This window comes from Pelodiscus sinensis, chromosome 1 (genome assembly GCF_052426305.1).
Source record: "Pelodiscus sinensis isolate ZL-2025 chromosome 1, ASM5242630v1, whole genome shotgun sequence".
In the NCBI taxonomy this organism is placed as follows: Eukaryota; Metazoa; Chordata; order Testudines; family Trionychidae; genus Pelodiscus; species Pelodiscus sinensis.
This window is the reverse complement of record NC_143052.1, coordinates 158657709-158684064: the sequence shown is the minus strand read 5'-3', so window position 1 is coordinate 158684064 and position 26356 is coordinate 158657709. Positions and strand designations below refer to the sequence as shown.

The window sequence follows — 26356 nt, the reverse complement described above, 5'->3', positions numbered from 1 at the left end:
GTTTCTTCCTTAACAAGTTATGAATAGAGTACTGGCAAGCACATAGATTTTCAAATCTGGTATAGTCGTCTGTTCTTGCTATAGTATTCTCAGTTGTTTTATGCTATGTGGAGTATAGTTTCATAAAACAGGGAATAGCTCACTATATCTGTACGGGTCACATTGGACATCTTTTCTCAAACAAGGATGTTACACGAGTTTGTTAGAGTGGTTTTAAAGTTTAAAAAATATAAAATACTCTTTAAAGGAATTTAGGCTGCAAGGTATCAATACTTACTGATCCATAAATCTGAGAAAAGTCCTCTTATGTAGGCCTTTGAACTTTCTCTCTAAGGATTCTGACCTTTCCTTACTCTTCTGTTATATTTTTCCAACCCTTATGTGATCGGCACAGGGCATTAGCAGAAACTTCTTGACAATTTTAACTAGGAATATGAAATCAAAGATTGGAAAAAGTAATTTCAGCCTGAACTACTATATTTACAAAAGGCCTTTTGCTCCCTCTACAGAAGGAGGCTGAAAACTACAGTACAGACAGCTATAGAAGTTAGTTCCATAAATCTTCTGTTTTTCAATAGAGATCTGCCCACTGTTACTGTGTGTTCACAAAATAAATTGGATTCCTGCCTTTCACAGCTTGTTTTTTAATGTCAAAGTTATATTAATGATTGCAGGAAAGAATATCTGTGAGGTTTCAAAGAATTAGGGAGCTTCAGACTTAGAATATATTTAGCAAATGCAGCATACATACCACTCTAAAACAACAGTCCTTTTGCTTTCTCTCTGCTTTTGCAGACTCATGACCTAATAGATTTATAGTGGCCAAATTTACCCTTTTAAAGTAGCATCTGGTGTTTGGTAGTCATGTGGCAATATTAAGTATAAAGGATGAATAACATACTCCTTTCTGACTTAAACTGAAGCCCACTCCCCTTTCAAAGTCAAGTTTCTCTGTGACTCGCAGCCCTCCCACAATACCCCATTAAACAGATGTCTCTTGCCTAGGAACATGTGTCTTTAGTCTAGGTTTCTTAAATCAACTGTGCACCTTTCCAGACTAAGCAGTGCACCCATTATTGACTGCATAATATTTCAGAATCTGATATCCAGATTATTTTAGGGCATTTCACTCCTGATCATTATTATTTAATTAGTTTAAGACTCAAGCATTGCCTATGACCATTTCATTTAAGGTTGAAAGTAAATGACAGCCTTAATAAAGCTTTACCAGGTCCTGCTCAAGATATTTTGTGATTATTTTTATTAGATTAGCAATGTGATCATTATAAACATTGGTTTACAGTAAGAAGTGGAGAATAGTAAGCAGTGGACAGTAAAATGTTGTTCACAACATTTGGAACATGTCTAGTCATTGCTTACCGAGAACAAAGGATAGACTATCAGACTTATTTGTAAAGATTTTCTCTTTTCATAATTGTACGTTCCTCTTGTTGCTGCTAGCTGAGGAATTACATTTTGTGTATGATTTTATTTATATTCAGTTCACAATTAGAACACTTTTTTTTATATTCCTAAAACCAATGCCATATTTGTTACCAAGGCTAAGTGGAAGGACCTAGGACTAAGTGTGTATGGGGGGAAATCTGTTTCCTAGGCTGGTATAGTGGTAGTATTTGACTGATCTTGAAACCTCTAGCACTTGCAATAGCAATTGCTTTGGTTGCATTTATCCTTCTTCCTTTAGCAGGGGACTTATTGGATTTGTGTGGCTTCTGACCTACTGCCAGTATTCCTGTTTATTTCTGCCCATCTCAATCCCCTCTCCATGAGTGTAAAAGTAGATTCTGTTGAGCCTGGCTTTGCAGAATACAAGCAGGTTGCCCTCCCCAGAAAGTACGTCTGCACTCCTCCACAATTCAATATCACTAAATTGGGTTTGCAGTGGTGGGGACCCATCTGCATAAATAAATGTGGGCAACAGATAAAGGGAGCAGGGTCCTACAAAGTGCTTGTATTTTTGTTAACTCAAATGTAGCAGGTGGCCAGTCTGATCATGAGGAAAAAAAGCAGGTTTCTATCGCTTCAGTAGCAAGAGAAGCTGGAATCAAAACCTGAATTCTGAAAAAATGCGGATCTGCATCCAAACCTTGTGACCCAGGTCATACACCAGCACTGATTTCCAACCTCTCTTTCTCCTCTGCGGCAAATAATATCCTCATAGATATACCCATCTTTGAGGTTCCACCATATCCTGGTAACAATGAGGGCAGAGGTCCAGGAAGATAAAATGACCATTCAAAAGCCAGACCTAAGAAAACACAAACGCTCTTCGGGCAGTGGCATCAGTGGATTCAAACATCACAAAACTGGTGGCATACTGTGAATGTCAGCACTCTCGCTGAGTCCTTCAAAATACTATTGCCTGATTGTAACCTTCATTTAGCTCCTTTGGTAAATAGAATCGGGTTAAGCCTCTTAAATGGATGTTTTGTATTCTAAATCTATTTAATTTTTTATGGCTCTCTGCTACTCCAGTTGATGAGAAAGTAGCACAATGACTGTCCATGGCTTACTGCCTGCTTCACTGTATAGTCTTAAGAATATGAGATGGGAAAAGCAATCTCATGTTTTTATTTAGGCTGACAGGAAATCTTTGTTGCTGTTATAAACTGGAGACATTGATGTTTTCTTTAGTGTTGTATCAACCATGGTTCTTCAACAGTCAAACTAATGCTGGGCATGCCCTCCCCCCCCTTCTCTTAGGTGCACTGTTCCTGTAACGAATTCCCTTGCTGAGAAATCACAACATGTAGAAGAAGACGAGTACAAGATTCCTTCATCCCATCCTGTATCCCTGAGTTCCCAACCACCTCACTGTCATAATATAAAACCTCCTACAAGGTAAGGTAATTTGCTGCACTGCATTGCTTTGGAGAGGAGAATAAAATCATTTTTAGAACAAACTTTTGACACGTTTTCTAAAATCTAATTGGTTATAATCATGGTGAAGCTGCCTGCCTTGTAAAGGTCTAATCTTTTCATGCTTGGGTTATTCATGCCCTTTGATTCCCTTGGTGGATTTGAAGGAGAATAGAAGTCATAAACCTCTGTGGCTCAGCATATTTGTATCTCCGTGGTCCAGAATTTAAATAACAGAATGCAAAACACAGTTGAATCAATACACTGTGACTATCAAAATACAGCAGTACTTCCCATGGTTTCACTCCCTCCTTGTTTCGTGTACCAGAATTATAGCAACTTCTTTAAACTTTCGGAGCTCATTTCATAGTAGAAATTCCTTTGTGCTTCACAGGAAGAAAACATTTTTCATGCAGACTTAATATCTCTCTTGTACTTTAAATATATCTTTAAATAATCTCCCGAAACTATTTCTCTGAATCATTAATGGGTTGTAGCAAGGAGATTTGGAGTCAAGAGACATTGAGACCCGAAGGCTGTGTGGCTCATAGTGACCATCTCGATCCCTGACTCATAAAGCAAATCTGAGCATGCAAAATGAAGAGACTAATCAGGAAAGAGACTGAAATACAAGAACCAATTACTAGTAGTTTTATAGGTCAAAAGTACTATATTAAAATCAATTATTGATCTACTAAGTTCTGACTCTTCTGCAGCCTGAAACTCATATTGATACATTAGGACTTTTTTCTTTTCAGAATGTGATGTCAGAGCAATAAAACTCAATCTTCTCCTCATTCTAGACTTGACCAATTAAGGTCTGATTTTACATGTTTAATCAAAGAGATTTAGCCCAGCATAGCAAAAAGGACACCTTCTGACTAACTGTTGTGTCCAAGTTGTGTCCTAATTCCTGGAAATACAGGCTGCTGTTATTAATAAGGATGCTGACACAACCTTTTCTGTATAGATATGACTGTTCTACTGGTCTTTGAGTGTTTCCCAATCATGTTTCCTTAAACTCCAACCTGTACTTCTGGAGGAAAAAAATGTTTTGATTTTTTTTAATAGACATTCAGTCCTTACTGAATAGAATTGCCTTTGCACAACTGGTAGGATTTTAAGACTTTATATGTGTGGGCCTATTTATCAGAGGTTTGGTTTGGTTTGTCCCACCGTATTGCCACCAAGTCAGCCAAGTAGTAAAGAAATGAGTTGCCTGTATGAATGGATGAATCATGAACATGAAGGAAAGGAAGGGGGGCCTGCAGAGGCACAAACTCCATTGGTTCTACAGCTGTTTAGAATTCCTATACTAGGGAAAATCTCTAGATAGAGATTTATAAGAAATGTCCACTCCCTTGATACCTCCAGTGAGACACAAAAGGAGTAGAGTGGGGCTGAGAATCTTATTCTGTTTTTTTCAGGCTGCCACAGTTATACGTTTCAAAGTTTCCTCCATTGCCTTTACCATTTGTTTTTTAGCCTCAGTGATCCGTAATTGAGTTTTTCTGCAGGTGGTCACAGACCCTTAGGATCAACAGTGCTAGCCAAGCACTAATCCAAGCACTAATTAAATTCCTGTTTAATTAGTTAACTGGTTAACAGATTAAATAGGGAAAGGGTGGGTGGGCTCCACCCCCATGCTGGGGTGCTGGCTCCCAGCCCAGGCAGGCTGGAAGTGGTGGGGGGTGGGGCAGGGCAGGGCAGGCTATCAACTCCCAGCTCATGCATCTGTGTGGGCTGGGAGTCCGCAGCCCTCTCCTTCACTGCTTCTGCTCCTCCCCGCCCCCTGCTTGCGTGAGGTGCCAACTCCCAAACTGTTCACGTCCCTAGTTTCTGTCATGATTTCATGTGATAACCCTGTTAAAATTACATAAATAACAAGAAAGTGAGGCCTAAAATAAAAACCTGTGACATTCTAGAAGATATGGAAATGACCTATTAAATTATTCTATATAAATATTCCAAATGTTACATTAATGGTCTGCTTTTAGCTAAAGTTGATGCTGGCATGTAAACTCTCAAAATTATATATTTCACAAACAACTGTGATTGACCTACAACATATACTTAGGAACTTGAGGTAGGCAATATTTTTCATTCAAAAAAAGTTTGCAAAGGGTTGTTGTGGTAGAAATAACCATTTTGTGAGAAATCTCTCTTCCTTTAATTTTTGTTACTGTTGAAAACAGAAAAACTGAAATTTTTTTGTTTTCGATGCCTGAAAAATTCAGGGTTTTTCTTCACAAAAGGTCTATTGGGAGCTCTCTCAATGTGTTTTTCATATGTGAATTCATTCAGCTGTTTAATGTATATAACTGGAATGTTTTACTTTTAATATGCATACGCTGAAAGAATTTTTGTAACTTTTTGTGGAGACGTACCAAATTCCCATCCTTACCTTCAAAACACATCACAAAAGATTGGTCGGTATGGGTACGCTTATTGGCCTCCCGTTTTGAGATTAAGTTGGAGATTTTACACTCTTGACTGCAGCCATTTCTCCCTTTTCCATTAGTGTGCAGTTTTCTGGCCGCGACAGGGACTTCATAAGGGGCCAAAATAATCTTGGGATGACTTCATTAGGATCCTGGATTGAGCCCAGATTCTTTAAGGGAAATAGAAGGACTGCGGTCATTATTGTGGATATCATGTAGTTCAGTAGCTATTGAATTCCAGCATCCCATCCTGAGCTTTATAAATGCATGTTTAATTTTAAGACTTTGTTCCCCTGTACTAGTGTAACATAGTACGCTTCCAAAATTCGTACTATAAAGTACTAAATGGATTGCACTGTAGTTTTCTGACTAGATTGTTAGTCAATCGATTTGTTTGGTAGCTGACCTTATCTTATTGCCAGATTTGTCTGCATTGAGAGAGAAGACAAGTGTCTCTGTATAACAGTTTAATCAGGCCTCTATCAATATAACATAATTGTTTCTTTCAGTTTATAGTGATTCTCCAAAAAGTATTTGCTTTAACAAGGAGAAAAAAGAGTTGCTGTGATGGAAAATGTGAAAAGTATGCTCTTATGGCTGAAGACTTCCTCATTGGTAGGGAGTTGTGTTAGGGCACTTTGTCTGTATTTTAGGGCACTAGTCATTTTATGGAATACGGAGAATAGACTCATAGATTAGGGCCTAAAATGTCTTGTTTACCTAATCCATCCGATGAGTCAAGGGTGGATATTTTCGGTTGACTTAATCAGTCTAACGTCAAAATACTGAAGCAGTGTTTTTTCCTCCACTTCCATTGGGAGACTGCTCCAATAGGAAGCTTTTTCTTCAAATCATCAAAATAATTATTCTTTATTTTCATTTTATTGTTTCTATTTATACCTCCTGGAACCAACCACAATTCCTCTTCCTCTTTCCTGTTTATATGCTTTAAATAATTACATTCTTTATTCATTCATCCCTTCCCTATGAATGGATTTATTTACACTCATGCTAATGGTGAAACTCTAGAACTCACTAGTTTAAAAAGGACAATGATTTGTGAGAAGGGTATATGTAATATAACATAACTGAAATGTGGTCTGATGTGACTTATAACCTTCCCCTAAAAAAGTTTATTTTGATGCTTCATAGCTATACAAACTTCACAGTTCCTGTCATAGAGTTGAGGTGCTTCCATTCTCCAACTGGTTTTTTAACACTTGTTTAAATAACACTTAATTCACTATTGAGTGATTTTGGTTTCCTGTTAATATCCTGAGTCTTGTAGCAGAGCCTTCAAATGTTATTCACTAAGGGAAATTTGTGTTTTTATGGTAGGATTTTCCTTAGCTTTTTACTTTACTGCCCTAGTCACCAGGATTGCTAGTTCTGGGAAGTTTTAGTATCCAAATTGACACTTCAGCTTCTTTTTATAGAACAATTTCTTTCCCTTTGAAAGAAAGAGTAAAATCATAGAAAAAAGAATATGAAAGACAAATCGGTACACTGCTTTTATTGACAACAGAGGATCTAATGGAGACCAACTTACTTGTTTTGGACAGAGTTAGTTAATTGTTTTATTTTAAGAATTTGACCAAGAATATTACTATTTCCATGGGTTTGTTCTTGTTTAAGGGATATTATTTCCAGTGTATTTACTGATTGATTTCAGTAATCTTCAAGTACTCAAGTTTCCTTATTTTTTCATGCACCAATATGGGTAGGTTGTCACAGCTGACTAGACAAAGTTAGGATGAATTGTAACTTAATTGTATGCAGGAGCTGCATGTTCTAGTAGACTGAGCATTGGGTTAATAGACAGGAACTCCTACGGACTAATCCCTGCTCTTCCGTTTTCTTGCAGTGGAGGCTTGGATAAATTACGTAATTTCTGTGCCTCTATTTCCCCAACAGTAAAATAGTATAATTTCTCAGAAGGCTTATGGATATTAATCAGTTGCTGTGTTTTAACATGCTTTGAAAGTGAAAGGTTTAATATAAATGTTTAAGAGTTGTTATAATTTACCTCAAAACAACCAGAGGAATGTTACTCATGTTGTGCTATAGTATTCTATTTGTAATCTGAGGGATTAAAAATGGGGTTGTTGGTTGATTTCTTCCTTTGATATCTGTTTTCAGGGTATGTGAGAATGGTCAGTGTGCTGGTATAATGAATGGAGCAAACAATGTAGCTTCCGAGATAAAGAAACCCAAAAACCCAGAGTTAGGTATGTTTTTCGTGTTTATTTGTTTTTAACTCTAGAAGACCATCAATCTGACTCATTTATAGGTGAAGTAAGAAAGAATTGTCTTCTTGTTGTTTTGTTGCACAGGTGACGCCTTTGATGCACCCACTGTTTCACTACCTGTACCTCCTGCACGGCCTCCTACCAGAGACAACCCAAAACACAGCACTTTGCTCAACAGGACACCCTCAGATTATGATCTTCTGGTGCCCCCTTTAGGTTGCACATCTTTCACTGTTAAATATTTAACAGTTAAAATGTTTAAGATTAACCAAATACCAAGATTATTGCAAAATAAGATAAATGTATAGGTTTATTACGAGTTTCAAGTGAGCTATGGGCTAGATTATTTGAAGAAGAGTGCATGTATTTATGCTGTGATACACAGTCAGTGCCTATTTCAGTCCAGGCTATTATATCTTGTAACTCACAGCCACAGCATCTCCTGCTGGTCACACTAAACATCAGCTCTGTTCTCAGCTGGGCACACCCTTCCAGCCGGTATCTTGCCTGTTGTTGCTTCACTCTCTCTCCACGCTCTGTTCTGGACCCATGTCACTCCCAAGATCAAAGTGTCCTCTTCAGGGCTCTGCTCTCCAGCAGTGGCCACTACATTGGTCTCTCACCTCCTTTCCAGGGATATCAGTAGTCTTCAGCCTCACACCTGGCCCTGTGGCCAACTGCAGTCTCAATCCCCTTACCTCAGGGGCAAGCCACAGTCTATAAAGATTCACTCCCCAGTGTGGCTAGGTGTGGTACAAGGGGAAAGGAGGGACCTAGGCCCACTCACTACTCTGCATCTCAACCCAGGGACCCTCTGGTGGCAGCCTTCTCCTGCCCTTCTTCTCTTGCCTTTAATGGCCTCCTGTTCCCTGGGCTTCCCTGTGACCCTTGCACAATCCTGGGCCCTCTATTCAGATCTACATCCTGGCAGGTATCAGGTTGGAGCCTTTCTCCCACTTCCCCAATCCTGACGAGCATGGTTGCCTCTAAGGTTCTTCCACTTGGGAGCCAGTCCTGCGCCCTCCCTCATCAGGACCCAACTGCCCTCTGCTCTGCTGAGCAGCTCTTTATAACCAAGGCTGCCCCACCAAGCCGCTTTCTCATTGGCTTCCTCTAAGTTCTTCTCTGATTGGCCAGGGCTCTGTGTAGGCTCCTTCCAGCCATTGCAGGGTATCCATCCCTCTACACTGTTCTTTTACCTTTACACATTAACATCCAAATCCCTTAATAGTCAGTTAGCAAAGAATGATCCTGTCATCTGAGATGCTATGCCTGCTCCAAGTAAGATGAGAATACTTACTCTGGCTCTGTCAGGATTTAGTGTTCATGTTACCTATAAATCCTTGTGCCAGAAACAGATGCAAAGGTAGATGAAATTCATCTTGTGAAGAAAAACCTTTTATCTTAGAAACCAGTTTTTAGACATTTAACAGTTCAAATTCTCTAAATCCAGGAGGGATGAAACGAAAGGAGAGGGCTGTCTTTTTTTTTTTAATGGTTTTTTTAATTTGAATTTTCATTTTATAATATGAAAGGGAGTGAGTGACTGATAGCCCCATAATAACTTTGGAGTTTGTTTTCTTGATATGAAGAGATTAAGGTCTGAGGTAGAATACAGTCAGTACCAGAATCATCAAACTTTGCCCTGCCCAATCCTGGTCCCAAATTTCTTCTCCTAGAGACCTTCAACTTCTCCAGTTCAGCAGGCATTAACTAAGCCACCCTCTCACACATGCTGGGGTCTTATGCTTGTTCTCCGTCACCCTCCATTGATTATTCGAGCAAACTCAGTTTTGATACGCGGGTTTCACTGGGGGTACGTCTAGACTACAGGGTTTTGTCGACAGAAGCTTTGTCGACAGATACTGTCGACAAATCTTCTGTCGACAAAGAGCATCTAGACTACATTCAGTTCTGTCGACAAAGCAAGCTGCTTTGTCGACAAAACCCTGTAGTGTAGACACAACCCTACATGCAATAACACCTTCTGTCGACAGAACTCTGTCGACAGAAGGCGTTATGCCTCGTAAAATGAGGTTTACCAGCGTCAACAAAACTGCTGAGTTCTGTCGACGTTATGTTGACAGAACTCAGCAGTAGTGTAGACGCAGGTTTAGTTTTGTCGACAAAAGTCCACTTTTGTCGACAAAACTCTGTAGTCTAGACATACCCTATGCGTGCCACACTTTTTTTTCCCCTGGTTGCTTTCATTCTTTGATTTCTGTACACTAAACACTATGTACTAGGACGTGTCTTAGTTCACATAGCGCAGTAACAGAGAGTTTGTGCAGGGAGCAGCACAAAGGGAAAGGACGGGGATTGCACTGTTTGGCAGTGATGAACTATACTGTCTGCTCCTCTCACATAATGTACAGAGTGAGTGAATCCCCAGGATTCCCATGAATCCCCAGGACTGTTCTTTTTGGCCTCTTGGACGAGATTTGCTGATCCCTGTGTAAAATTACACACACTATAAATGAAATCCAGCATGGTCAGAACATTTTTTTTTAATTTCGCGGAGGTACAAGTACATAGCAATCATCTTACAGTGATTTTCAGTGTGTTCTTTTATTTCACCTAGCTGCAATGTCAGCACACTGTCCCCCCAATGTGCTTATTATTTTACAACCTAGAGGAAACCTTTAAAAAAAAATCCCCTCAAAACTGAGTGCAGTATGTTTTAAAGCTAATAGGAGCCAGTCTTACAATTTCATTATTCAAGTCCCTGTACTGCTAGACAAACCCTTGGAGTAAGAATCTCTGTTAGCAACCATGGAAAATCAATTTTAAGCATCGCTTATTTTTTGTACCACTCATAATGAAGTTTTGCTCATATCACGAGTCTCTTATTGCAGGTGAAGATGCGTTTGACAACTCACCACCCTCACTTCCGCTGCCGCCGCCGCCTCCTGCTCGTCACAGCCTCGTTGAGCATTCCAAACCTCAGGGCTCCGGAAGCCGACCCTCTTCAGGACATGAACTGTTCCTTCCTCCTTCGGGTAGGAGTCACAAAGCAAATAGAGTTTTCATGTATTTTCATTTACAGCAGAAGCTTATCTGAGCTGATAAAGTTGTCATTGCCTGCTAGAAATACATTTGCCCGTAGCTAACTGTCTAAAAACTAGAGAGATGAGTTTTTAAAACTATAGAGGTGAAACAGCTCAGAGAATGTAAAACAGTCTCCACTTTTCTTTCCACCGTGTAATAGATAAAATCGATATTTTCATACTAGACGTGACATTTTGGTAAATAACACTTTTCTAATAGGAACAGTTACTTTGAAGTGCCAAGTATTCCATTGAGTTCTGTGTTACTAGTGTGCATCATTTGTCATATCAGCACACATTATTAGTTTCTATAAGACAATATAATATCCCATTTAGTCATCTTTTTGACTGGGGACAACACAAGAAAAAAAGGACAAAGAAAAACATGTATTTGATAGAACTGTCACTGTCAAAATCTTATGTCTAAACTCTATACATTGTAAAAACCCATGATTTCAAGGAACTACAGTTCATCCCGTTTGTGTCCTACGTATGGCACAGAAACTATTACTGTCTTGATTGGTTTTCTTCTGTTAATGTGTAGTGTTTGGGTCTCCATGCTGATTAAATTGGTCTGTTTGCTGCCTCTGAGTGCTTTCCCAGTGCATACATGACACTCGTTGTTGGAATGACAGCAAACTGGCTTAGGCTTCAGACAAGTAGCGGTGATGCTTGTGGATGGCAGAAATGATCCCAAAAGATTATTTGCTTCCTTGTCAGAGAGGTTTTTGGTTGTCCCTCTTGTGTCTAATAGGCTCACAAATTAAGAGGTTCCCTTATACCCCATCTACAACATCCTGCCATGATAGATAAACTTAATTTTATTTTAACACAAACCCATCCCCTTAGCTCTGATTCAGAATAATGTTATTTTAGCCGTGATCTCAAAATATAAACTCAGTGAAACCCGTTTGAAAAAAAAGCCTGTTGTGTCCACATTAATAATACATATTGATCTGCCTCAACTGCATGTCGATATAAGTGCATAATTTGTATCATAAATCAACAATTTTGTGTATTTTTCCTGTTAAATTACATTAGAGAAACAACTTTATTCTCCAGGTACAGCAATTATAGAAATACTTTAATGAAAAATTCTGCCATGGTTTGATACCTCTTTAAAAAAAATTGGATGATATTTCCCACTGCATCACTTAAAAGGGAACAGCTAAATTCCAAAATCAAGATAAGATTCCATGGATCAGAACAGAGCTGGTGTTGTGTTAAATAGAAATTCCTTTACAATAACTTGTTCATTATGTGGACAGTGTAAGGTATATTATTTCGTTAGCTATTCATTCCTTATATTTAAATGATTAGACCTTTAGTTTTCAAACTAATGTGAGGAGTGTGATGATCTTATTGTTGGATTAAAGGACCACGTCCTGGCCAGCTCACACAGGGATAGCAGAATCTCATTCAAACTCACTTCCCTTTCTCTACTTACACAATGTTTCTTACAGGAGCATGCACCTGCCTCTCTCCCTGGCTGCGCTGGAGTCAGTATGGTGGCAGCACCACCACGTGTGTGTCCTTGTCCCCATTATGTGTACACAGGGAGAGGGCAGAACCATGCATGCATCAGTTGTTGCTCCTGGCAGAAGGATTTCACATAGGGTACATGAGCCTTCTCCCAACTCGTGCTGGTCATGTGGAGATTTTGTATTGCAGTAGTGCCTAGGAGCCCCTCTGCAGGCTTTGAACTTGACACTCTCCAGATCTTCCCTTTGCTGATGCCAAAGGCAGGTGCAGTGAAAAAAATTGAGGAACCTCTGGCTTAGGTTTTGTGGCTGTTGTCATACATAAAGGACGTTGTCACTTAGCAACCTGAACTGGGTTTTGAAACTTATTGTTTTTTGCAATAGTCTTTTGTAGTGTTTGTCTCCCAGTTCATGAGTCAATGTTTTCAAACATAGGTAGCAAAATTAGACTTCTAAGTCAGGCACTTGAACTGGACTGATTTTTCAAAATGGTTGAGCTCACAGGAGCTCCCATCGTATCCAGTGTCATTTTAGGTGCTGTGGTGGAGTCCTGTCATTTACTTGTATTGCAGTAGTGCCTAGGAACCCCAGTCATAGACCAGGAACCCGTTGTGCTAGGCACTGTACAAACAGAGAACAAAAAGATAGTTCATGCCCCAACGGGCTCAGTTTATCACTAGAAGAGTCAATACAAAAACCATGTATGTATATGGATATTTAAATGTTTCTCTATGAAGTGCCATAGAAAGAGATGTGGCTCTAGATCAGTGTTTCTTAAACTATGTTCCACGGAACACTGGTGTTCCATGAACAACTCTCAGATGTGCCGCGACCTCTTCTTTGTTTTTGTCTTTTTTTTTTCCTGACAGGTTTTTTTAAAGACAATTTTCATGGGTGTTCCACATTAAAAAATATTGTTTGCTGTTTCGTGGCCTCAAAAAGCTTAAGAAACACTGCTCTAGAGGCACAGACATGCTTTAAAAAAAAAAAAAAAAAAAGAAAGCAATTGATAGGATCTATCAAACCCTCAAGTAGAATGTTAAAACGCTGTATTCCTTTAGCTCATCCAAAAAAAAAATCTGAAACATTTGGAAATCAAATTTACGTTTTTCAGTTCAGATCACAGTATTGCAAGGAGTTGTATCATCATGTAATGACATATGATAGGTTTAACCCACCATAACACATCACAAAAACATAACAAAACATATAAATGCAGGACGTGTTTTTGTCTGTCCAGAAATGGCACGCACATTGGAAAAAATACCCCTCAACTGAAAGCTTCAAATAAATGTGCTACACAGTATGAGTACCTGAGAGTAATTAGGTTGAACCCAAGTGACACTTTGATGTTTTCTGCTATCTGTCTAGATCTGAATGTTGAATAATGTGCTAGTACTCTGTACTTTACATGAGAGTTCTGTTCACCATCCATCTTGTCAGATAAGTCACTGCCTGGCGTGCCAAAAGAGGACGGGCAAAGGGGGCAACAGTCCTGGGACCTGGCAATTCAAAAGGGCCCGGGGCTCCCAGGCCCTTTAAATCATTGCCAGAGTGCCAAGCAGTGCTCTCCAGACAACACTAAGGTTTGGGGTGGGACATGCCATGGTGCAGGCAGTGCTGCCAGTGGGCTACCTCAGTCTCGCCCCTTCCACCTGAGGTCCCACCCCTTCCAAGAAAGGAGCTGCCCCCCTCCTCTTCCTCCACCTTTCCCAGGGGCCCAGCAAGGCATATATAGAGTGGATGACTTTGCAAGTTATCTGACTCAAAGGTGCATGCTCATGAATTTCAGGGACAGAAATTACTCTAAAATTGAGTACTGAAGATAAACGAAATGTTATCTATAATTCACAAGGTTATGTGGAAAATTATATGGAAATAATATAACAATAATTTAATATAACTTATAAATGTTCACATAAAACCTGGAAAGTACATTTTATGGTCACTTAACATTTTCCATATGTACGTATTAGATATGATCTGTACTGTCACTGTTCATTAATCTTATAAGTGCCTCAAACTACACAGAGACATATGGTTGTGTGGATTTGTATTTCATTCTTTTTTTGAATGTTCTTGAGATTTCCAAAGCCATATTTTAATTGGTTTCTGTACAAGCCTTCAGATGATTTCACAGCCCTTCCACAGAGCTAGCGAGTTTACAGCCAGGACCTCATCACAAAAAATATACATATCCCCTGCCGTAAATGGATTGAAGTTAAGCACTTGCTGGAGTACTGTCGTCTATGGGGACCTAAAATGGAGAAGAAAATATTCTTCTTTGACTTTGCCAATTACTGAAGAAACATTACAAAGATAGACAGAAAGCCTGCTTACTCCTGTTACCAGTTTCTTTAATATGTGTTGGCGAGGGAGACTATATTAATGTAACTATTTCCCCTGGTTTTCTCTCAGCATAGTTAAATCCCCATTGTAAGAATACAAGAGTGTGAGTGTGAGATAAAGGGAGCACTCCTGCTTGCTTTCACAATCAATTCTCTCCTGAAGGTTCTTGTTCATACAGCTATAATGTAGCCCTGCGTGCATGTATCTTGTGAACATTTTCAACTTAAAGTATCCTCTTCTTTTTATAGATCTCTTTTTTGATCCAGCTATTAGTGTAATTCCTTTGCCTCCTGCTCGAAGATCAACAGGGGAAAATGTCAAAACTAATAGAATCTCCCAGGACTATGATCAGCTTCCATCCTCTTCAGGTAAGGTGAAAAAACCATGCTTCGACAAAGTATTAGCTTAAGAAAGCGAGTATCAGACAAATTGTCAGATGCCAGCAAGTCACATTCATTACTGTCCTGTTTGTGAGGAAATGCCACTGTTGTTCACAACAAGAACTGGCTATCCTCTTCCTATAAAAAACAGTAGATAATGATTGGCGGAACGACAGAGATGGATCCTTCTGAAAGGACATAAAATCTCAGAGTGGTTGATCCAGGCTATGATCTGTAGGGTTGCATAGACTAAAAGAAAAATTATTTTCCCTTTCCATAGTCAGTCCTTTTAATCCTAGCCATTGGCATGAATGCTTATGTGAATTCTGGTACCTCTTTTTTTAAGATAACGGGGTTTCTCTGTTTATTAGGAGATTACAAGAGGTCAGAAGCTATGCAGGGGTCATTGTGTCTCTTGGTTCAATTTTATTCTTATATTGCTCCGTGGACAAAATATTTAAACCTATATATTTTTCTCTCTCATGTATCTTGTGTGGCTCTGAGCATATGTTTAAATTGCCCAGGACACCCAAAAGCAACTAAAATACCATATCCAGTTTGTACCAACCCCATCACCATAATGTAAAAAATTAAAAAGATGGCCATTATACATAACATCACTGATCCAGAAGGAGCCTCAAATTTGTCAGTCTAGTTACAATGTATGGTCCCAAACCTGTGACTGGATTCACATGAATGGACCCTTCCACACTGGTCCAATGACAGATTGAAAGTCTATAAGGAGCTACTATGAGGAAATGCTGTAAGATGGGTGTATAACTGGTTGGAAAACTATTCCCAGAAAGCAGTTACAGGTGGTTCACAGTCAATCTGGAATGGCATAATAAGTGGGTTCCCCCAGGGATCAGTCCTGAGTCCAGTTCTGTTCTATATTTTCATCAGTGATTTTGATGATGGCAGAGAGAGAACAATTACAAAGTTTGTGGGGGTTCTAATCTGAGAGCAGTTACAAGTGCTTTAGAAGACAGAATTAAAATGATCTGAACAAACTGAAGAAATTGTCTTAATGAAATTCAATAAGGACAAATACATAGTAATCCACTGAGGAGGGAACAATTAGTTGCACACATATAAAATAGAAAATGACTGGATAGGAAGGAGTACTGCAGAAAGGGAACTTGGGTTACAGTGGATCACAAGATGAATATGAGTCAACAGTGTGACACAGTAGCAAAAGAAGCAAATATTCTGGGATGTATTAGAGTATTATAAACGAGTCACGGGAAGTAATTCTTCCACTCTGTGCTGATTAGACCTCAGCTAGAGTATTATGTGTAGTTCTGGGCACCACATTTCAATACAGGTGTGGACAAAATGGAAAAAGCTCAGAGAAGAGTAACAAAAGTGATTAAAGGACCAACACCTCTCAGGGATGGTCTAGACTCTAGGTGATGCTTGGTTCTTCCATGAGTTCATGGAGCCGTCCTACAAATCTATGATTCTATCCTTTTATGCACAGCAGAAATTACTTAATACACCAAAGAATGTACATGCCTTTGCAGTACCACACAGCAATTATTTGAAGCAATACTGTCAACTACAAATCTAATCAATTAGAAAGAAATAAAGTAGTTTCATTATTACCCCCATCTCTGAGTCCTTTGCCTATTTACAATTAGTTTTCCTGTTCCACCATTTTCTCTCCTGGTGCTGCATAAAAGCCCTCACAATCAGGAAACTAGCCAACAGAGGGTCTGAGTTTATCATGTGAATAGCTGTACTGAGTTGTGTATGTAGCTATTAGGATTGGGCCATGAAGAACTGTTCAGGGCAAACGGAAATCTTATGCATGCAAACTGTTCTCAAACGCACAAAGTAAACATACTGAAAAACATGATTTTGTTCTCTAGTTTTTTAGTAATTACAGATGTAACTTGCCACAACAGTAGGTGATAGATTTTTCCAACCAAAAATATGATTTTTGTAATGGTTAAGTTGGACCTTTAACAGTGTGTTACTCCAGTATACTGCAGTATAGATTAGGAAGCAAAGGACACTTTTTCCAATTGAAAATACAGGTGAGCTTGAGCATGAAAAGTGCTGGGGATCTTTAATGGTCGCCATTGGTTGGAACCTCAGTTTGATGTCTCCAATAAATGATAGCATTTTCAAGTCTACAGAATGCTTGTGCTCACTGTTTAGATAGCATTGAAAATGGGCTTTATAATGGGCTTTATGTGTTGTTTTATAAAATCTTTAGGACATATTTCTTGTCTTTCTGCCTTCCAGAATGGGGCTCTGACTTTGATGGAAGGGGGGCCTGGGTGTGGTTGTAATATACCTTCATAATAGTAAATGGATTAACTTAAAGGTATTAGAGTGGCAAGGTGAATAAGATATTACCTTTTATTAGGCAAACTTCTGTTGGTGAGTGAAAACGTACCCAGAAGAGCTTACCCAGAGCTCTTCTGAAGAAAAAGATATTACCTCGCCCACCTTGTTTCTCTTGGGACTGGCACAGCTACAACATCAACATGGCCACAACAGCACTGCATACTATAAAGGGTATGGCACTTTCCCTCTGTGCCAGTATAAAAAAACCGTGATTGCTTCATGCATTCAAAATAGAAGATAGTGCATTTTATATTAGTTTAAGGTTTTTCTTTAAAGGTAATAAAGAAGGCGCTTCATTACATTTCACACACTAACTTATACTTCTGTGTAGTCAGTTAATGGATATGCTTTTTTTTTTATTAGGACTGGTGTATTTTAAGGCACTCCACAAAGGAAGCTGATGTAGAGAAGCTTTTAATTCTGCAAAATGACTGCAAGATGCTTGCTTTATAAGATCTGAAATAGTTTTTTTGTATTGTTTAGTAAATACTTCATTCCCTAAATGGTTTGCATAGCCATCTTCTAAAATATCCCTATATTTTAACCTCTGCTAAAACTATACCAATCCAGCATTATCTATACATAAATGTTTTCAGTTTAATTTGATTTAAATAGCTGTTTCTTAAATCATGCCATGCTATAATTGGAAAGTTGTATTTGCAGTGGTTGTAATTCTATCTGATGGAATTAATGAGTTCCAGTATGAACAGATTCAAGTTACACCTGGATTCAAAAAGGCAATCTTGTATGAAGAATAGAACAGTATTTGAGTTATTCCTTAACCATTCATCTCTGGTAAACCATTTTGCTTCATTCCAAACCTGTTACAGGATTGCTATAGGAGCCACTGTTACAAAGAAAGTGAATATAGTCCTCTGATTAGAGTAAATTCTGTTCCTAGTATTGCCACTGACTTACTGTACAGTGTTAGGCAAGTCACTTAACTCCTCTGTGCCTTAGGCTGTTTATAAAATGGGAATAATGCCTACCTCACTGTAATGTCCAGCTTAATAGCTGACTTATAAGGACAAACGTATTTCTCTTCTTGTTACTTCTTTTGTTGTCTTAAATATCAAGAAAGTAGATTATGTATGGTGAAATATTGCATGTCTTTTGTCTCTGACACCCATCGCTTAGAGCTCTAAGGAAGATTTACACCATTCTTAACATTCTACAGTGAAGGCACTAAGTTCTTTGCTTCCTTAGCTCCTCAAAATGAGGGATCCTCTGGCCTCTCTCCTATCCCCTTGAGGTGTTTTTGCTTGTACCCCGATAGACTTGTGTGTCCTCTTCCACTCCACAGAGACTTACCTGACAAGTCTCCTTCCTTTCATCCACCAGCATACGTGATTGCATGGTGCTGCTTATCACTGCTGCTTCTCAGAGGGACAGCAGCAGAAGTTAGGGCATGTTGAGAGAACAGGAAGGGAACAGAGGGGGTGCTTCACTGCAGGGGGTAATGAATCTATTTAGCCTCACTGCCAGCAAGAGTCCTGACTTACCTCTAGCTCTTAGCAGCTTAGAAGGCTTCTTCCTCCCCACCATTGATTTCTCCCCCTCACCTGCTGGTAGGGAATCATAGTCTTTTATTAAATTAGCCTGTCCCTGGCAATTGTTTGCTTTGGGAATTACAGTAACTTGTTTCCTAAAGGTTGAAGGCACCATGGGAGCAGAAGTGTTCGTGATTAAGGCTGCCTGCTCAAAGGCTGAAACAATTAATTGAATTGTACGACTATAAAATTAACCGAAAATTCAACCAAAGATTTTTTTTTTTTAAAGAAGCTGAGGTGGCTAATGCATCAGTGTGCGTCAAGAGAAAGAGAGTCCTTGTTTTAATGCCCCTAACTCTGAGTTCAGAGGAAAGTACTGTTTAAGCTTAGTATTTTTAAGCTCATAATCTACGGGTACATCTACACAGTAGCACGTAGCTGAAAATAAGCTATCCCATTTGAGCTATGCAAATTGTGTAGCTTATTTTGAAATTTGGCACTGTCTGTATAGCATTTATTTTTAAATAAATCGCTATTTCAGTGTCTTCCTTAATCCTTGTGCTGCGAGGTTTGCAGGAAGCCAGAATAACAAGTCCATTATTTTGAATGTATTTCGAAATAACAGGCGTACTGTTAACATGCGCAGACCTCTATTTTGGGATAACAGATGTTAACCCCTAAATAGCACCACTGTGTAGACGTAGCTTAATAGGATACCTACCTTTGAGTTCAATTTTGTATGGGTATGAAGATATTGAGAAAGGTGTGTTTTAAATGAGTTGAGTTACCTGGAGAGTGAAAACATAAGAACGGCCATACTGGGTCAGATCAAAGATCCATCTAGCCCAGTATCCTGTCTGCTGACAGTGGCCAATGCCAGATGCCCCAGAGGGAGGGAACACACCAGATAATCATCACATGATCCCTCTCTTGTCATCCATTTTCAGCCTCTGACACAGGCTAGGGACACCATTCCTATTCATCCTGGCTAATAGCCGCTGATGGACCTAACCTCCTTGAATCTATCTAGCTCTTTTTTTGAACCCTGTTAAAGTCCTAGTCTTTACAACATCCTCTGGCAAGGAGTTCCACAGTTGACTATGTGATGAGTGAAGAAAAACTTCCTTTTGTTTTAAACCTGCTGCCTATTCATTTCATTTGGTGACACCCAGGTTTTTTATATTGTGGGACAAATAAATAACTTTTGACATGCATCTGACGAAGTGGGTCTTTGCCCACGAAAGCTTATGCTCCAACACTTCGGTTAGTCTATAAGGTGCCACAGGACTCCTCGCCGCTTTTGCAGATTCAGACTAACACGGCTACCCCTCTGATACTTAACTTTTCCTTATTCACTTTTTCCAGACCAGTCATGATTTTATAGACCTCTATCATATCCCCCCTTAGTCTCCTCTTTTCTAAGCTGAAAAGTCCAAGTCTTTTTAATCTCTCTCAATAAAAAATTGTAACGCCAACAGGTTGGAACCAAACCTTCAACCTCTGGAGCTTTGTGCATGAGCCTCTATAGCTGGCTCTCAGCTAAGGCTGTAGATCAAGCTCTCAATGCTAGAGAAAAGCGGAGAGAGTCTGGAGATTTAAAAGCATCCGTGCTTTCAAGACATGGGTGGATTGAGAAGAAAATGCATATGTTACAAATCTTTGAAAAGAATAAAAAATGGTTTCCCTTAATGAAACAATTGCTTCAGCAGGTTTTAGGGAGCATGAAGTTTTTAATCAAAAAGAAATTCCAACTGTGGATTGTGATTGTAGCTCCCAGAACTAATTACCTCTCCATATTTATATATACATACATACATACATGCTTTCTCCTTCACTTTTTTCCTTCCTCCCCCCAAAACTCTATCCAAATTAATTGTATTATTTGTTCTTTAGATCCTTCCATAATCATTTTTCTAAAATTGCTTAGTCATATTCTTTAGTCTTCAGTTTACAGAGGCTACATTATTGGTCTTGTACATATTTTTATTTTAATTATGGCCAGTATTTTTCAATAATACTATAAATTGAGTTTTGTAAAATAAGTGATTAAAGTCCTGATTTTAGTCATTACTCTCTCTTACTGGTAACTTGCTGAAATAGTGCTCATCGCCTAGTCCTACAAGTATTTCATACCTTTTTTCCCTCCTAGGCTTAAACCAGCTTTGTGTTGTGTTTATCATTTGCATTTTTATAGCACTTTTCATCTTCCTTTAAAGACAAAATAATCCTATCTGCTGTTTTTCTCATCACCGTGTTGTGCAGAAAATAAGCAATGTTTCTAGCACAAAACCAAGTCTTTTCATGTGAAATCTGAATAAAATTACTTCATCTATTTGTTACGTTAACCCCACTATCTTTCTGGAAAAAAAATACTTCCTGGATCTTGTCTGAACTAACAATAGAATTATACTGGTGCCAACAAGCTTATCTGAATGCATACAAACTGAGTCAGGAAATGTATCTTGAGTAGATCCACATAAATGTCTAGGTTGATCCATTGGAGATGTTTAATGTGCTCTGTGGGATTACAATTCAGATATTCTCCCTGTATAAAACTGAGTAGCTGTATGACTTTGATAGCGAAAATAGAATGCTCCTTTGCATCTCTGAATAACAAGACATATCTGGAAGGTTTGAAACAACAAAATGTTATTGCCAGCAGTGTCAATAAACTGGAAATGTTATCGCCATAAGCTTTCTCTAATTACATATCATTGGAGCACTATTTATTGTCAGTAGGACTTTTCAGAATTCTTCTCAAAGGATTAGAAGCCTTAAAAATAAATAAATTAAATACTTTCCACTCAAAGCGTTTCTGCTGTATGCTGTCTTATATTTAAGCTGCTTAGTGTAGCCTCAGTAAGGTTAAAGGAGTTTCAGCAAAGTACCAAATTTACTTGAGTCCTAACCCCTTGACTCTGAAAAGATTAGAAGCTCTGGCTATTAGCTCTGTGTATTAGAACATTATGATGCCTCGCAGCAGTGTTAACTGTGAAGGTTAATGTTCCCATGTAGCACTGCAAAAAAAGGCAACCCGTATACCCAACCAACATCTGAATTATCACAGATATCAGAAACTGTGATATCAGAAGGGAAAAAATTAGGGATCTTTAGGTTGAGAACATTTTCTCTTAAAAGTTCTAATACAGTTTCTACCAGAATTTAAAAAATAAAGAAAGGAATTTCTTAAAATAATTCTTTTAATAGGCTTTGTAAAATTGGATTTTGACTTCACCCTAAATTTGGAGCCTGAATTACTGGAAGCTAGCTCTTTACATCATGGTTAAGCCAGTTTGTAGTGATTGTCTTTTTGATGCTTTGGGTTTTTTTAACAGATGGTTCACAAGCACCAGCCAGACCCCCTAAACCACTTCCTCGCAGGACTGCACCAGAAGTCCACCACAGGAAAGCATACAACTCTGACACCTCCTTGGAAAACGTGGATGCAAAAATTGCAAAACTTATGGGAGAGGGCTATTCCTTTGAAGAAGTGAAGAGGGCACTTGAAATAGCCCAGAATAACGTTGACGTGGCTCGTAGTATTTTAAGAGAATTTGCTTGCTTTCCTCCACCAGTCTCCCCACGTCTCAATCTATAGCAGCGTGCAAGTTCCTGCAGCAGATGAATTTCATGTGTGCGTGTGTCTGTGTGGAACTGAGAGCAGGAGAGAATTTGAGAGAGTTTCTTCTCGTCATCATTAGAAGAGGGTCTGTTTCCAGAAGTCTATCAAAGGAAGATGGCTGTTCTGATCAAGACTCAAAGATGGGCTGAGGCTTCTGTATTTTTGGTAGCCATACTTTTAAAATCAGGGTTGAACTGACAAAATAATTTAAAGAAGTTTACTTCCCTTGAACTTTGAATCTGTGAAATGGTTTTTTTTCCTTGTTTACAAGATGGCAAGTTAACAGTTTTCTAGTTGACACCTGTACTGTGTTCCTGTTTAGATTCCCTTGTACAGTGGTCAGGTCAGCTGTAGCATTTGCAACATTATCCATGCTGACCAGCCCATCAACTAACCCATTTTTTCCAGAAGTTCTATATTTCCATTTCTCCTTTTTATAAGAGGCTTTAATGGTTTTTGCATTTCAATGTATCAAATGCAAAAACAAAAAAAAAGTATGTGGCCTTCACTACTGAGCATTTTCTTCTGAGATTGCTTTGCTATTGAGAGAGAAAGAAATCTGAATGTATAATGCATTATTTTTGTTTATGAACTGCCTTTTTAAAGGTATTTTGACAGTGACATTGGGCAGCTTTTATTTTTATTTTATTATGGATTTTGTCACCTATAAACTTCAAGGTCTTGATCCACGTAGTTTCCACAGTTTAGAAAGACACATGCAGTAATGAAACTAAAGGACATGACAGCTTTTAAAAATTTGAATGCAGATGTTGATGTTGTACTTAAGTTACATAGCAAGCGTGCCTGTTGTTCATGCCTTGAATATCTTTAGGCATGTTGAATAATGGGGAATCTCACTGAATTTTATTAATGATCAGTTGGATTACAATCCTATCCTCTGCAAAGTGGATGAGAGTTAATTTCCTCATTGAGTCATTGTTTTTCAGCTCATCATGGCTTTAGGGACCAGTTCATATTGACATGGGAACATTAAATATTTGGTGCACTGTTAAGTACTAATGCTACTCTAGCAATACATTTTACAAAGCTATTTAGTAACCTCTGTTCACGATATTGCATTGGACTGTTTCATACCCAGATTCACTCATTCGCTATTCCTACATAGTCGGAAACATTTTAAATCTCTTTGCCATGGGTAGTACATCGTTACCTCAGTCTGTTTTTTTAATGTAAAGCACAAATTGATGCAATCAGATCGAGTCTTTTATATTTTTTCTTGCCATACTCTCAAATTAAGAGTCCTCATGTCCCACAGTAATTCTCATTTTGCTGCTTTCTTGTTTTTGTGGAAATCACTGAAATCTCTTTTTTCCCCTCCTATTATTGTTGAAAAGATGAATCATGTGGAAAGTAGAATAGTTGAGTACTTTAAAATGTGGCCAGTATCAGATGTTTCAAATTAAGATAAACTTGGGTTGTGGTTTATATTTATTTTCTTTTTATCTTTTGGTTCTCTCCTTCATTCCTAGCAAGTTGTTAAAGTTGCACCACATAAAAGATCAGATCTCAGCAATAAATGGATTTATTCTAAAGATTTAAGGACAACCAAACATCTCAAGTAAATAATTCAAAGGTACTGAGAAAACCCAGTGGAAATTACAATTATCATATTATTTCATCAAAAGCTTTTCTCTTTAAAAATAAGAAAGCTAGAAAAATCATTCCTTTGCAGGATCACAAGGCATGGTCATCATTAATGTGTCTTGGTCCAGTGAAACAAGATGATCAGAGGCATTTGAGCTACAGGGATATGTTTCTGTTCTGTTTCAATCTAAGTAAATGATTGAGTTTATGTACTAGAAAAGGATATCTGCAGATTCCTTTCAATGTTTATTCTTTGGATAGGAATAATGAAAGCTTTTGGCAGATGTTTTACCCATTGCTCCCATTGTTTTCAGTTTCTTTGGTTTTTTTTTTCTTTTTTATATCATATTGGTAGCACTTGTACGTTTCAGCCAAATAGAAATTTAGAATGATACATACTGTTAAGATAAATGTTGCAATTTTATTAAAGCGGCTTAATTACAGTTCTAACATAACTACCAGCGATAGCAAAGAAGAAGAAAAAAATTGCACAGAGAAGCAAACAGTCTGCATCTCATGTTGGAATTTCCAATCATATTCCATAAAACTGGCCCAGAATATAAAATTTTAATCAGGATCTCAGAATAAATGACACCACAATGTTTCAATAAAGGAGCAAGAACAAAATTCATGTGAAATATTTTAAAATTACTTTCTATACAAGCTCTTTCTGTGGTTTTTTTTTTTAAAGTAACATTCCCAGCCTGTTTGGCATAATTTGTTTTTTGTACATGTGTTTAAAACCTTTGTAATGTAATAGCATATAGGCCTGCTGACCAGGATGGGGGGCAACAATGGGGGCACTTGCCCCAGGGCTCAGTGATTCAAAGGGTCTGGGGCTCCCAGTCACTGCCGCTGCAGCAGCGGCCAGATCCCCAGACTCTTTAAATTGCTGTGAGAGTGCCACACCACGTGTGCCGCGTAGCTCTGAGGGCAGGGCAGGGGATCCTGCTCTGCAGTCTGGGCAGCGCTGAGGGCTGGCTGCCCCACCCCTTCCACCTGAGCCACTTCTGGGAGCATAGAGCCTGCTCCCCCCCATACACACCTTGACCAGCTGTCTGTGGAAGCTCCCTGGTAGCACAGGTGGTGGCTTTATACTCTAAAAGTTCCATTCATCGTTAGATAAACCTAATCAGACCCTCCTACACGGTGGAACACGAGATGCTTCAGACCCTGTTTTGGTTAATAGATTTAAAACCAAATTGAGCGCAGTTGCCTTGTAGGTTGTTGGCTGCACAGTATTTAATGGGCTTGAGAGAGGTAAATCTGACAATAGTTTGGTTCCCCAAAGTGTCTTTTAACAGTTTAAAAAATAAAGGTTTGATCTTGCAAATACCTGTGAACATATGTAACTTCAAGCACATGACTGTAGGGGTGTACTCAAGTGAAGTTGCTCAATTTCTTGAATGTGTGTAAAAGTGGGGCCTACAAATCTAATTTTCGGTAACAATCCCTTTTAGGTCATCATATCAACATCTTATTTCCTTGATGCAAAATTCCTGCATTTTAACAAGATTTGCTGAATCAAAAGATGAGCAATAGTAATGACTGTCAGAAGCATGGATTCTTTCCAAAGATGCTAGGTAAAAATTGAAACTGCTGAAATAAATGAATTCCATGTGATTAGCCATTTAGCAGGTTGGCTGGAATCCTAAAATGGCCACTGATCAAATGTGTCAATGTTTCATAATCCAAGTGCACATCTGGCAAAGACTTTTTCATAATGTGAATTTAGATTTTTGTGTCCAAATCATTTCCTCTTATAATTTCAGCTTGAAACTTTACTTTGCACTGATTATTCTGAACTGTTAACTGTTTTAAATTTGTGTCTTAAAGCTTGACAGATTTGGAAGCAGGTGAACAGTGTATTTTAAACAGATTCAGGTACTGCTTGTTGACCTGGAATAGGGTTTCTAGGAATGATTTCCTGAAAAGGACTGCAATAGTTTCCATTTTGAAGGTTTTCTTCCAAATAACTATTTTATCAAAAATGCCTTTTATAAACTTGTCTAACATGTGATAAACATAGTGATGTGTTCAATTAATTTATATTTTATTCCACATTCTTTTTCAATTCTGGTTATTATGTAACCTCGAGTACTTTATCTGTTCTTGTAAGATATTTTATAAAATTAATGTTAACAGAATACCAAGTTGGTCTGTGATTTTCAAACCTATGACTCTGATCTTGAATATTGTTGCTCGTGGGTTCAGAAGAACATAGTTATCCTAGATTATACTTTATAGGGATTGGGGCATTGTTGTAAAAGCCAGAAAGACAAGTGAAATGGTCTTAAAATATGGTGAATCAAAGCATTTGGAAACACCCCCATTGTTAGTGTATCAACTACAATTCAGTTATTTCACTTTTCAAATTCAGCTAATTAAAAAAATAAAGCCAAATGACATTTTATAAGGTAAAAGTACTTCAGAACAAACATTCAATATTTACACCAT

General features: G+C 38.4%; 1 protein-coding gene across 5 annotated transcripts in view; it reads left to right on the top strand.

Moving 5' to 3' along the window:
* The window catches only part of CBLB (Cbl proto-oncogene B), a 201963-nt gene extending 175915 nt beyond the window's left edge, over positions 1–26048 (top strand). For all 5 annotated transcript variants that reach the window (XM_014570330.4, XM_006116796.5, XM_014570329.4 and 2 more), the window contains exons 14-19: positions 2725–2862; positions 7461–7549; positions 7655–7786; positions 10426–10569; positions 14696–14815; positions 22008–26048. In XM_014570330.4, the coding sequence (XP_014425816.3) occupies positions 2725–2862; positions 7461–7549; positions 7655–7786; positions 10426–10569; positions 14696–14815; positions 22008–22270 (886 nt within the window). In that variant the 3' untranslated portion in view covers positions 22271–26048. The remainder of the gene's footprint in view (positions 1–2724; positions 2863–7460; positions 7550–7654; positions 7787–10425; positions 10570–14695; positions 14816–22007) is intronic.
* Positions 26049–26356: the final 308 nt, after the last annotated feature.